Consider the following 12,927-nt stretch of genomic DNA (forward strand, 5'->3'; position numbering starts at 1 on the left):
TTATGTCAAAGTAGTATGAATACTGAGAGATGATTGGCTGAAAGAAGTACTTGGTTGGTTCTCTGCTACTTACCTGTTGTCTCAGAATGGAGTTGGCAGGGCTCATGTCAAAGTAGTGTGAATATTGAGAGCTGATTGGCTGAAGGCAGTACATGGTTGGTTCCATGTTGTAGTCACACTTGAACCAGGTCAGCAACAATGCAGGATCTTGGCCCAGCTTCAATGCTGCGTTCTTCAATAGTTTAAACTCCTCCTCTTCTATCTCGGAGGGAAAGGGGCGGAAGCCATACTTGTCTCCCAGAAATGCCTGGACAATAAAGAAAACAATGTAATAGATTTATTTATTGATAGCCTTGAAAAACAATTGCCATCTTTGTATTGTAAGAATTAAGATTGACTCTGATATAACAAGGGCTGTTTGTAAAACATGCATGCCCCCCCATATGGGCTGTCCGTTGTAGTGGCAGCCATTGTGTGAATACGATTTTTGTCACTGTGACCTTGACCTTTGACCTAGTGACCTGAAAATCAATAGGGGTCATCTGCAGGTCACGATCAATGTACCTATGAAGTGTCATGATCCTAGGCAAAAGCGTTCTTGAGTTATCATCCGAAAATCATTTTACTATTTCCGGTCACCGTGACCTTGACCTTTGACCTTGTGACCTCAAAATCAATAGGGGTCATCTGCAAGTCATGATCAATCTACCTATGAAGTTTCATGATCCTAGGCGTATGCGTTCTTGAGTTATCATCCGAAAACCATTTTACTATTTCCGGTCACCGTGACCTTGACCTTTGACCTAGTGACCTCAAAATCAATAGGGTCATCTGCAAGTCATGATCAATCTACCTATGAAGTTTCATGATCATAGGCGTATGCGTTCTTGAGTTATCATCCGAAAACCATTTTACTATTTCGGGTCACCGTGACCTTGACCTTTGACCCAGTGACCTCAAAATCAATATGGGTCATCTGCGAGTCATGATCAATCTACCCATGAAGTTTCATGATCCTAGGCGTATGCGTTCTTGAGTTATCATCTGGAAACCATTTTACTATTTCAGGTCACCGTGACCTTGACCTTTGACCTAGTGACCTCAAAATCAATAGGGGTCATCTGCAAGTCATGATCAATCTACCCATGAAGTTTCATGATCCTAAGCGTATGCGTTCTTGAGTTATCATCCGGAAACCATTTACTATTTCGGGTCACCCTGACCTTGACCTTTGACCTAGTGACCTCAAAATCAATAAGGGTCATCTGTAAGTCATGATCAATCTACCCATGAAGTTTCATGATCCTAGGCGTATGCGTTCTTGAGTTATCATTCAAAAACCATTTTACTATTTCTGGCCACCGTGACCTTGACCTTTGACCTAGTGACCTCAAAATCAATAGGGATCATCTGCGAGTCATGATCAATGTACCTATGAAGTTTCATGATCCTAGGCCCAAGCCTTCTTGAGTTATCGTCTGACAACCACCTGGTGGACGGACCGACAGACCGACCGACAGACCGACCGACCGACAGACCGACATGAGCAAAGCAATATACCCTCTCTTCTTCGAAGGGGGGCATAAAAATGAAGAAGTAATAAAATAATAAAGTAAACACAATGTTTTTAACAGGTCTATGCCAAAGTTGAAGAGCAGTCACTAACACTTTTGAAAATAAACTTATCTAAGACATACATGACTGTAAGATGAAGTGTTGCAGTGTTTTTTTTAATTTCTTTTTGACATTAAAGTATTGAAAACACATTTATATCATATGTTGGAATCATTTAAAGATAATAAAAAAAAAGATTCAAAGCACAGCCTTTAGGGATGTAGTGGTAAGCAAATTTAATTCAAAGTGCAGCCTTTAAGGACATTGTGGTTAGCAAAATTGATTCAAATCACAGCCTGTAAGGATATTGTGGTTATCAAATTTGATTCAAAGCACAGCCTTTAAGAATATTGTGGTTAGCCAATGAGACGAAAAGCACATCCTTTAAGGACATTGTGGTTAGCAAATTCGATTTAAAGCACAGCCTTTAAGCATATTATGGTTAGCAAATTAGATTAAAAGCACATCCTTTAAGGACATTGTGGTTAGCCAATTAGATTCCAAGCACAGCCTTTAAGGACATTTTGGCTAGCCAATTATACTTTAAGCACAGCCTTTAAGGACATTGTGGCTAGCCAATTAGATTCAAAGCAAAGCCTTTTAGGACATTATGGTAAGCCAATAAGATTCAAAGCACAGCCTTTGAGGACATTGTGGTTAGCCAATTAGATTCAAAGTGCAGCCTTTAAGGACATTATGGTAAGCCAATTAGATTCAAAGCACAGCCTTCAAGGACATATTGGTTAGCCAATTAGATACAAAGTGCAGCCTTTAAGGACATTATGGTTAGCCAATTATATTTTAAGCACAACATTAAAGCAAGTTTCAATATAATATTATTTTAACCCAGTAAATAAGCAAACTTTTTAATGAACAAGCATACAATTTCTGTTTACTTACATCAGTTCCTTATGTATTGTCTCTGTTCAAAAACAATGTGTTCAAACCATAAAACAATAACATACATGGTATTGAAGAGGCACCAGCCAATTTGTTACACATGACAAAAAAAGTCTGCCATGCTATGAACATAAATTCTTGATTTTTGTCCAAGGGATTGAACATGTTTTTATGACATTATTGTTTAAGTAATATCTTTCATTCGGTTTACAAGGGGGAGGCGGTAGTAGTGGGGGGGATAGTGACTTTGTCTGGTGCTGAAAACATGTGGGTAAGGCATGTACCTACCACAAAGTTAGGCCCGCGTGATATTCTCTGACACTCATGGATGGCATGCAGACACATTTCTGTGGGTAAGGCATGTACCTACCACAAAGTTAGGCCCGCGCGAAATTCTCTGACACTCATGGATGGTATGCAGACACATTTCTGTGGTCCTGTGATCATCAATGGCATCTTCTCGAACACCCCACCGCATGTCAGCAATCTGTCAAGTGTCAGAGGAAAAACCAGGCTTGAGGACATGCGTAGTGTTGTCACAGATTAGCCTGTGAAGTCTACACAGGCAAATATAGCTTTATAATATTTTTTGTTTGAAAAAGTCTCTTCTTAACAAAAATCCTGGAAAGATGGAAACTGTTTGTCTCATTAGCTTAAGTTGACTGCACAGACTAATATTGGACAAAACTAGAAGAAAAACATTCTCAACGACCACCTTGTAATTACAATCAAATTGCTAAGATGACCAGCATTTTTCAGTCTATATTTCCTTCTGTATTTCAATTGTCATTATACTCACTTATCTGATCAACCTGTAAATCAGCTATTACGAACACTTGAATCAGTACCAATCAACAAAAATGTTCTAAACTGACACCCGCTAAAGGACCAGTAATTTTCACGCCTTAATTGATTCAGTGTTATGGTTCGATCGGGTTTGCGTACGAAGCCATTGTCACCCAATGAACGGCAACATTTGAGTTTGACTATTTACCATTTGTATTATCTTTCAATCAAAATTCATGAAAACTCAGCATTAAGACCACCTCACTATTAAGACCTCTTTTCCATAGTCCCACAGGTGATCTTGATAGCGAGCTTTCAATGTATATGAACATTCAATAAGCTAAGTTTTCCAAGAATGTCAATTGGTGTGGCTATTATAAAACATCAGGCAATCAAAAAATGTTGCTACTAAAAAATGCATTGTTTCCCTTTTTATGATACCATACGATTTGATACAATAACCATTGATTGCAGTTGATAATTTTAATAGCATATTTTGTTATACCTGTCCACAAAATGTCCATGATTAACATGCTTGACAAATCTGACTTCAAGATCTGATAGTACTCAGAAACATCTGATAAGATCACCACAATATATTGTGGTTAAGACCAAGATTTCAATCAAGGTGCCTTTCCTCACACTGGGTATGCGGATACTTTGATAACAGATGGTACTTGGATACCAGATAACAACAAAAGCCACGCGCGAGAGGTAAGTTCATCAGTTTTTTAAAAAGTTATATGATAAAGATTAGTTTTTTAGACAAGGCGCATGGTCGAGTTTATAAATGGTGTATCCTTTTCTATTGCAAAGAAAAACATCACGGAAGAATGGTAGATTTTTCCCCAATAAATAGAAAATTCGGTCGAAAAACAGCATAAATTGGATGAACAGTAAACATTTCAACAAAATAAAACTACTTAGAAATATTGCAAGAAATTGTTTGATATTCCAGCATGTAGAGTAATCACTGTGCTTCAAATACTGAAATTTTGATAGTATTCGATGAAATACAAACGAAGATAGATCATGTTTAAATAGGTGGTATTCATGAAGTTGCGGATACTTTGATTCCCGATATAGGACACTTCGGAGACTTTTAACAAATTGGGCACTCTGATAACCGAGTTTTATCTTCTACCTGAAATGCATTTATGCAGTGCTCCAGCTAGGATTTGAAAAGGGCAGGGGGCTTTTTTGTCAAAAGGGCTCTTTCAACGCGCAGTATTTTGTCAAAAGGGCACTTTCGACGCGCAGTATTTTGTGAAAAGGGCACGTACGAGCGCGCGGATGTTTCTGGAATGCTTTCTATTGCATGTTAATTTATATGTTAAAAATAATTGTATAATTCCCATTATTATTAAACCATTCAAATATAATGTCTACAATGAGGATTAAAGTAATTACAATGTAATAAGAGAGATTTATGAATAATCATGTTTTTTTGGGGGGGGGGGGGCAGGGCGGAGGTTCGGGGGGGGGGAGGGGGGGGGGGGCAGGGCGGAGGTTCGGGAGGGCAGGGCGCGGCGCCCTTCGATTTAGGCGTAGCTGGAGCTCTGCATTTATGTATATTATGGCTATTCTTACCAAACATTTTGAAGTACGAATCAATTTGCATTGTCAAGCCCGACACATGGGGAATCTATGCATAACGTAATTACATACACATGTTAAATATAACCAATGGCATTGTTCGTTTTCAAAAATCTTATTACTATTAATTTATAAAATTAATATTATAAGTGAAATTTTTTAATAAGATTCAAATGCTCATTTCTAAAGTAATATATTTCAAGTGACGACCAAAAATAATTGCTAAATAATTAACTTGTTTGTAAGTAGTAAATTGAGATTAAGAGAATTGAAAATACAACGGATCATGTGGATCAACACGACTGTGTTCAATTGAACTTATAGCAGGACTCAAGATAAAGGGAGCAAGGGGTATTAAAGCGGCCAATACACCTCATAAAATCCTTTGTCAATGGTGCTGATTAGAATCGCATCATGAAGACGATACTAATGCGTAGCCACAAAATTGAAGAGATTTGAAAACTCCCTTTATATTGAGCTCTACTTACAGGAAGCACTTCCCTTTACACTTCCCTTTCCCTTTTATTATCATATTCCAAAGGGATAAGAACATGTTTCGGTAATTCGTTTTTAATTTACGTCAGTACATATATTTGTATTTATTGCCTGCTTACTATAGCAGTATTCCACAGCGAATTCTGCATTTCTGATTCACTAAATAGAGTGTGTTATATCTGGTAAAAAGTGTCGAGTTATCTGGAATCGAAGTGCCATTGTCTTTAAGATGATCGGTAAAAGAAGTGTCCATGAAAATTTGGCATCCGACTCTTAAAACATTTGAATTTCCTCAAATACGTTATTCAACTAAAATGTAACTTGTTGTAACATTAATGGACACATTGATCTTTTATTTCGATTAGTTGCACGTTCTTGATTTAATTCCAAGTATTGTTATTTTGTTGAAATACGTACTGATCATCGAATTCATGACGATTATTGATGAAATTTTATCTCTTTTTCATAATCCACTGTTTTTTTCACGTCTTTCTTGCTCCGCAATACGAAGTACTATACCATTAATCGACCAAACAATGTTATATGTTTGAAAACCAAATTAACAGAACATAAATGCAAAAAAGCTGAAGAATTCAACTCCCGCGCGTGGCATTTGTTGTTATCTGGTATCTAAGTGCCATCTGTTATCAAAGTATCCGCATACCCAGCATGTTCCTGAAAGCAGGTAAGTAGCATAAGGTGCCATCTGTTATCAAAGTATCCGCATTCCCAGCGTGTTCCTGAAAGCAGGTAAGTAGCATAAGTGTAAATGAGCCATTCAGAATAGATATGTCTGTTCATAATTATATTCATTACAGATCAAAAGCATTATGATCAAACCATTCATTTAGTTTTCAAATATCGCTGGTATACAGTTCCATGAGTACAATAAGATAGACAATTAAACCATGTTCTGGGATAACTGACTCATATGCATGTGTGTAAAGTGTTGTCTCAGATTAGCCCATGGAATCTGCAGAGCCAAGTGTGGAAAACACTTTCTGCCTAAACTGGATTTAAGTTTTTAAAAAAAAAACTCTTTAAAAGAAAAAATCCATAAAAGCGGTAAGTGTTGTCCCTGATAATTGCCTTTGTGGACTGCACAGGCTAATCTTGGATGACACTTTATGCCCATGCATTAAGCACTGTTTTCCCAGAACGAGGCTTAATTCTACCTGAAAATCCAGTCCCCTTTCCTGACAAAATTTTCTCAGCCTTGGCACTGCATGTTTCATAATCCAATTTCGCTCTTCTTGAAAATCTATGAAAAATACAATAAGATGAATGCTAATTATATGACCATAAATAACAAGGGATGTTTGTTAAACACGCATGCCCCCCAAATGGGCTGTCCGTTGTAGCTGCAGCCAGGTCACTGTGACCTTGACCTTTGACCTAGTGACCTGAAAATCAATAGGGGTCATCTGCCAGTCATGATCAATGAACCTATGAAGTTTCATGATCCTAGACTTAAGCGTTCTTGAGTTATCATCAGGAAACCATGTACTGTTTCGAGTCACTGTGACCTTGACCTTTGACCTAGTGACATGAAAATCAATAGGGGTCATCTGCCAGTCATGATCAATGTACCTATAAAGTTTCATGATCATAGGTGTAAGCGTTCTTGAGTTATCATCCCGAAACCATTTTACTATTTCGAGTCACCGTCACCTTGACCTTTGACCTAGTGACCTGAAAATCAATAGGGGTCATCTGCCAGTCATGATCAATGTACCTATGAAGTTTCATGATCCTAGGCGTAAGCATTCTTGAGTTATCATCCCGAAACCATTGTACTGTTTAAGTCACCTTGACCTTTAACCTAGTGACCTGAAAACCAATAGGGGTCATCTGTCAGTCATGATCAATGTACCTATGAAGTTTCATGATCATAGACGTAAGCATTCTTGAGTTATCATCCGGAAACCATTTTACTGTTTCGAGTCACTGTGACCTTGACCTTTGACCTAGTGACCTGAAAATCAATAGGGGTCATTTGCCAGTCATGATCAATGAACCAATAAAGTTTCATGATCCTAGGCATAAGCATTCTTGGGTTATTATCCCAAAACCACTTTACTGTTTCGAGTCACTGTGACCTTGACCTTTGACTGAGTGACCTGAAAATCAATAGGGGTCATCTGCCAGTCATGATCAATGTACCTTTAAAGTTTCATGATCCTAGGCCTAAGCATTCTTGAGTTATTATCCGGAAACCATTTGGTGGACGGACCGACTGACCAACCGACCGACCGACGGACTGACCGACATGTGCAAAACAATATACCCCCTCTTCTTCGAAGGGGGGCATAATAAATAAAAACTGTTATTAACACGTGGTAGGTTAAGTATTCATCCTATTGAAGGTGTATTTAAAACAAATGTCTTTTAATTAAAGGGAAAACTCCTGTTAAAGTTTAAAAATTAACTATTTGTATTCAATTTATTACAATTGGAAAATTGTCCTAAGCATTTACCATTGAACATTGCCATATAAATCAAATCAAAGCTACCTAAATAATGAATCATTATAAGCAGTTTATCAATTGTAAAGCGATTTATAATCAATTGTGGTCTACAATAATACCAAAGAATGCAAAATGTTCATATTTTAAACCATTCATTTGCCTGCAAGGCTCTTTCATGTTTTCAACAAATATGGAAATGTGTGAGGAATTCTATCTTATCAACAAACAGATGCACTTTAAATAATTGCACAACATCATTGAAAAAAGTGTGCATGTTAAAACAGTGTGTTGAAACAGGTTTTTTTTTCCTCTTTCAAGGGCGTTATATAGGCCCCTTCCCTCAAGAGAAAGGCCTCTTTCCCATAGAGAATTTCTTACAATTTTTCCTATATTTCAACCTTACTTAGGAAGAAAAAAATCCCCTTGCTCAGTTTTTCGATATTTTTTCCCCCAAAATGGAAGGCCTGGCCCTTTCCCCAAATCAAGAAAAAGTCCTGTAAAATGGATTTCTTGTGTATTGGCATTCTAATTCTTGCAGACACGACAACATAATATTGAATACATGTAGAAAGTTCACAACTAATATGGTAAAGTATCAGGTCTAATCCGTATAAGAAACCGGGTCAGACATCAGACATTTTTGTAATACCACATTGTCGGCACATCAGTTTTAAAATCATTATTAAAACCAGTGATTTTATTGGCTTTACATTTTACAGCCTGTTACTCTCAGATTGGAAAAAAATAACGTGAAACGTAACGTTAACCATGAAATTGTGAAAGATGAAACATTAATATGATAATAAATAACAGTATTCCATTTGTTAATAAACAAATTAATTAAATTATTTAGTTTATTTGAAAGGTTTGGCATCTTTTAGGGTAATTTTGGTCTGACATTTGAGAAAAAAATATATATTGGGAAATAACCTGTAAGAGGCTGTCTTGGAGGCAAAAAAATTAACTGAGACTAGTCTACCTGTGAACGTTGAGCTGATGAAGACCTGAACCACATTGGACACTTGAGCAGGAAGATCCTCCATGGACCCAGAGAAAACCCTCTCTGTTACCAGTGCAGCCATGACTTTTCTGATGTACTTGGTTTATGACATGTTTCACATTGCTAAACTGTAAACAAAATCTTCAGGATTAGTTACAAGGTAGAATGAGAAGGATAACAAAAAGTCTGACACATTCAATGGAACATACTATCGGCCGAAATCTATAAAAAAAAGCAAGTTTGCATAATTATTTTAGATAACAACACAATATGAAACTATTTTTATTTAAATAAAACTTAAAGTTTACTACATTTGCCAGTTTTTACCTAAGACATTAAATCCCAATCTAAACTCCTGCATCATCTATTACATTTAAGTACAGGCCACTATTATTACTTCTTGCTTTCACCTACAGACTTCAGTTAAATGAATAAACATGATCCGGGGATAATTGTGTATATTCAAAGATTGAATCTGTTCAATCTCATCAATTAAAATGATGCATTTCCTCTGAAAACTAACTGACTGAGAAAGTTTTTAAAAAAGTTTTAAATTGAGAGGCTGTTGTAAATGGGTTTGAAATGAATATATTATGTGCTGGTTTAAGTCATGGATGCATCCAGAATTGAAGTGATATAGTTCAAATACTTATGAGCCGTATCAGTGATTTTTTTGGCTCAAAATTACCGCCGATTTTTGGCTGCTTTCCAATCGCAAAATTCCATGTTTTTTCCCAAAAATCTGACAAAAATTTCCAAAAAAAAAGCCCAATTTCGAAAAAAAAAAAAGTTCTTTTGAAGAAAGAAGTCTCTTATGATTTCTTAACTCTAGATCTCGACTTTATTTTTTAAACACCCTACAAAATATATCACTTTAATTTAGTGCTTTTTGTAGATTAATAATTCCCAAACTTGCCACTTTTATTGATTAAAATAAAAAAATCCCAATTTAACCAGACCTCTTTGCCCAAAACTGTTAGAAAACCCCCTGAACATGCACTCAAAAACAATATTAATTCTGTTACTTATAATCATATTTAGAATGCTTAATTTTTCCCAATTTCATTGTTAATCGCGCTATTTTTCCAAATTTCACTATTTATCTCGCTAATTTTCCCAATTCAAATGGCACAGGCTGTAACACATAAAAGCAAAAAAAACTAGAAATGGCGCGGCAGAGGCCGACGCGTATCCCCACGCCGAATGTTTGACCTAGGTGTGCCCCAGGGTTGGTAATGGGGCCATGCATAGCTGAGATTGACGGTATTGTCATAAGAGAAGTTCATCATCAATTAGAAGTGAATTGGTGTAGAAATGAAGAAGTTATAGTAAAAGGCAATTTTGGGTGGGTGTGACATATGTGGGCAGGGCGCCCCAGGGTTGGTAATGGGGCCATGCATAGTTGAGATTGACCGTATTGTCATAAGAGAGGTTCAGTATCAATTTGAAGTGAATCGGTGTAGAAATGAAGAAATTATAGTAAAAGGCAATTTTGGGTGGGTGTGGTCTATGTGGGCGGGGCGCCCCAGGGTTGGTAATGGGGCCATGCATAGTTGAGATTGACTGTATTGTCATAAGAGAAGTTCAATATCAATTTGAAGTGAATCGGTGTAGAAATGAAGAAATTATAGTAAAGGCAATTTTGGGTGGGTGTGGTCTATGTGGGCGGGGCCCCAGGGTTGGTTATGGGGCCATGCATAGTTGAGATTGACCCTAATGTCATAAGAGAAGTTCAGTATCAATTTGAAGTGAATCCATGTAGAAATGAAAAAATTATAGTAAATGGAATTTTTTGGTGGGTGTGGCCTATGTGGGCGGGCGCCCCAGGGTTGGGATTGGGGCCATGCATAGTTGAGATTGACCCTAATGTCATAACAAAAGTTCAGTATCAATTTGAAGTGAATCCGTGTAGAAATGAAAAAATTATAGTAAATGGAAATTTTTGGTGGGTGTGGCCTATGTGGGCGGGGCGCCCCAGGGTTGGGAATGGGGCCATGCATGGTTGAGATTGACCGTATTGTCATAGGTGAGGTCCAGTATCAATTTGAAGTGAATCGGTGTAGAAATAAAGAAGTAAATGTAAAATAACCTAAAAAAATGAGTGATAATTTCTGACGCGGCCCCACCCCAACCCCTATAACTTTTGACCCAGGGGTCAGATCAAAATTCCAAATAGTGCAGGGTCGCACATATGCTCATAGCTACCATGTGTGTAAATTTCAAGGTTCTAGTGCTTTTAGTGTAGGAGGAGATAGTGGCCAGGACGGACGGACAGACGGACGGACGGACGGACGGCGGAGATCACCACAATATCCCCACCTTTTTTTCAAAAAGCGTGGGGATAATCACTGCGTATGTAGAAATGGAGTATCTATACAGGTATGAAAACATCATCGAAAACTATTAACAGTAAACATGCTTTTCAGCGCTTGAAAAACCATTAAAATATTTAGGGCTGCAATATGCCTAATGAAGGAAAATGTTCCACCTTTTGATTTGATTCTTAGGCCGTAGGGACATTATAGTTATCAATAATATTGCTACTTGCAGTGCTACCTGTAAAAAGGTTAGAGAACTGGACCTCTTCATGCAAAAACTAATTCACTACACTTTTAAGCAAGCAGACTTTTGAATTTGAATATTTATTTAAATGTTATTTCAGAAATACATGTTTCTGCTTAAAATACGTCGAATGAAAAGTGTTTATTTGATTATTCAGCTTAATTATCCCCAAGCTTTTTGAAAAGTTGGGGATATTGTGGTTATCTCCGCCGTCTGTCCGTCCTGGCCACTATCTTCTCCTACGCTATTAGCACTAGAACCTTGAAACTTACGCACATGGTAGCTATGAGCATATGTGTGACCCTGCACTATTTGTAATTTTGATCTGACCCCTGGGTCAAAAGTTATGGGGGTTGGGGTGGGGCCGGGTCAGAGATTTTCACTCATTTCTTTAGGTTATTTTACATTAACTTCTTTATTTCTACACCGATTTACTTCAAATTGATACTGAACCTCTCTTATGACAATATGGTCAATCTAAACTATGCATGGCCCCATTACCAACCCTGGAGCGCCACGCCCACATAGACCACACCCACCCAAAATTGCCTTTTACTATAATTTCTTCATTTCTACACCAATTCACTTCAAATTGATACTGAACCTCTCTTATGACAATACGGTCAATCTCAACTATGCATGGCCCCATTACCAACCCTGGGGCACCCAGCCCACATAGACCACACCCACCCAAAATGGCCTTTTACTATAATTTCTTCATTTCTACACCGATTCACTTCAAATTGATACTGAACCTCTCTTATGACAATACGGTCAATCTCAACTATGCATGGCCCCATTACCAACCCTAGGACGCCCCGCCCACATAGACCACACTCACCAAAATTGCCTTTTACAATAATGTCTTCATTTCTACACTGATTCACCTCAAATTGATACTGAACCTCTCTTATGACAATGCGGTCAATCTCAACTATGCATGGCCCCATTACCAACCCTGAGGCACCCCGCCCACATAGGCCACACCCACCCAATATTGCCTTTTACTATAATTTCTTCATTTCTACACTGATTCACTTCTTATTGATACTGAACTACTCTTTTGACAATACGGTCAATCTCAACTATGAATGGCCCAATTACCAACCCTGGGGCGCCCTGTCCACATAGACCACACCCACCCAAAATTGCCTTTTACAATAACTTCTTCATTTCTCCACCGATTCACTTCTAATTGATACTGAACTTCTCTTATGACAATACGGTCAATCTCAACTATGCATGGCCCCATTACCAACCCTAGGGCGCGTGGGGTTACGCGTCGGCCTCTGCCGCGCCATTTCTAGTTATTTTTCAGATATGAATTGATGGTTTGCAATAAACAAAAACATATTTTTAACAATTTGTATAGTCAGCAGTTACTGTGCTTAATCAAATAAAACGCATACATTCATAATTTTAAATCTTTGATTATTTTTTTTATTGTCATTTTGAAAAACTGCGAGTCCCTTCATACATTGGGACATGTTTTTAACAGTGTTTTTA

The 12,927-nt window shown here is 37.6% G+C and overlaps 1 protein-coding gene across 1 annotated transcript in view; it reads right to left on the reverse strand.

Moving 5' to 3' along the window:
* The window catches only part of LOC127840741 (NACHT domain- and WD repeat-containing protein 1-like), a 54,193-nt gene that overhangs the window by 40,755 nt on the left and 511 nt on the right, over nt 1-12,927 (reverse strand). Inside the window, exons 2-5 of the mRNA XM_052369156.1 lie at nt 8,839-8,987; nt 6,567-6,652; nt 2,885-3,001; nt 74-307 (exon numbers count right to left, since the gene is read on the reverse strand). Of these exons, the coding sequence (XP_052225116.1) occupies nt 74-307; nt 2,885-3,001; nt 6,567-6,652; nt 8,839-8,941 (540 nt within the window). The 5' untranslated portion in view covers nt 8,942-8,987. The remainder of the gene's footprint in view (nt 1-73; nt 308-2,884; nt 3,002-6,566; nt 6,653-8,838; nt 8,988-12,927) is intronic.

This window comes from Dreissena polymorpha, chromosome 8 (genome assembly GCF_020536995.1).
Source record: "Dreissena polymorpha isolate Duluth1 chromosome 8, UMN_Dpol_1.0, whole genome shotgun sequence".
NCBI classification, from domain to species: domain Eukaryota; kingdom Metazoa; phylum Mollusca; class Bivalvia; order Myida; family Dreissenidae; genus Dreissena; species Dreissena polymorpha.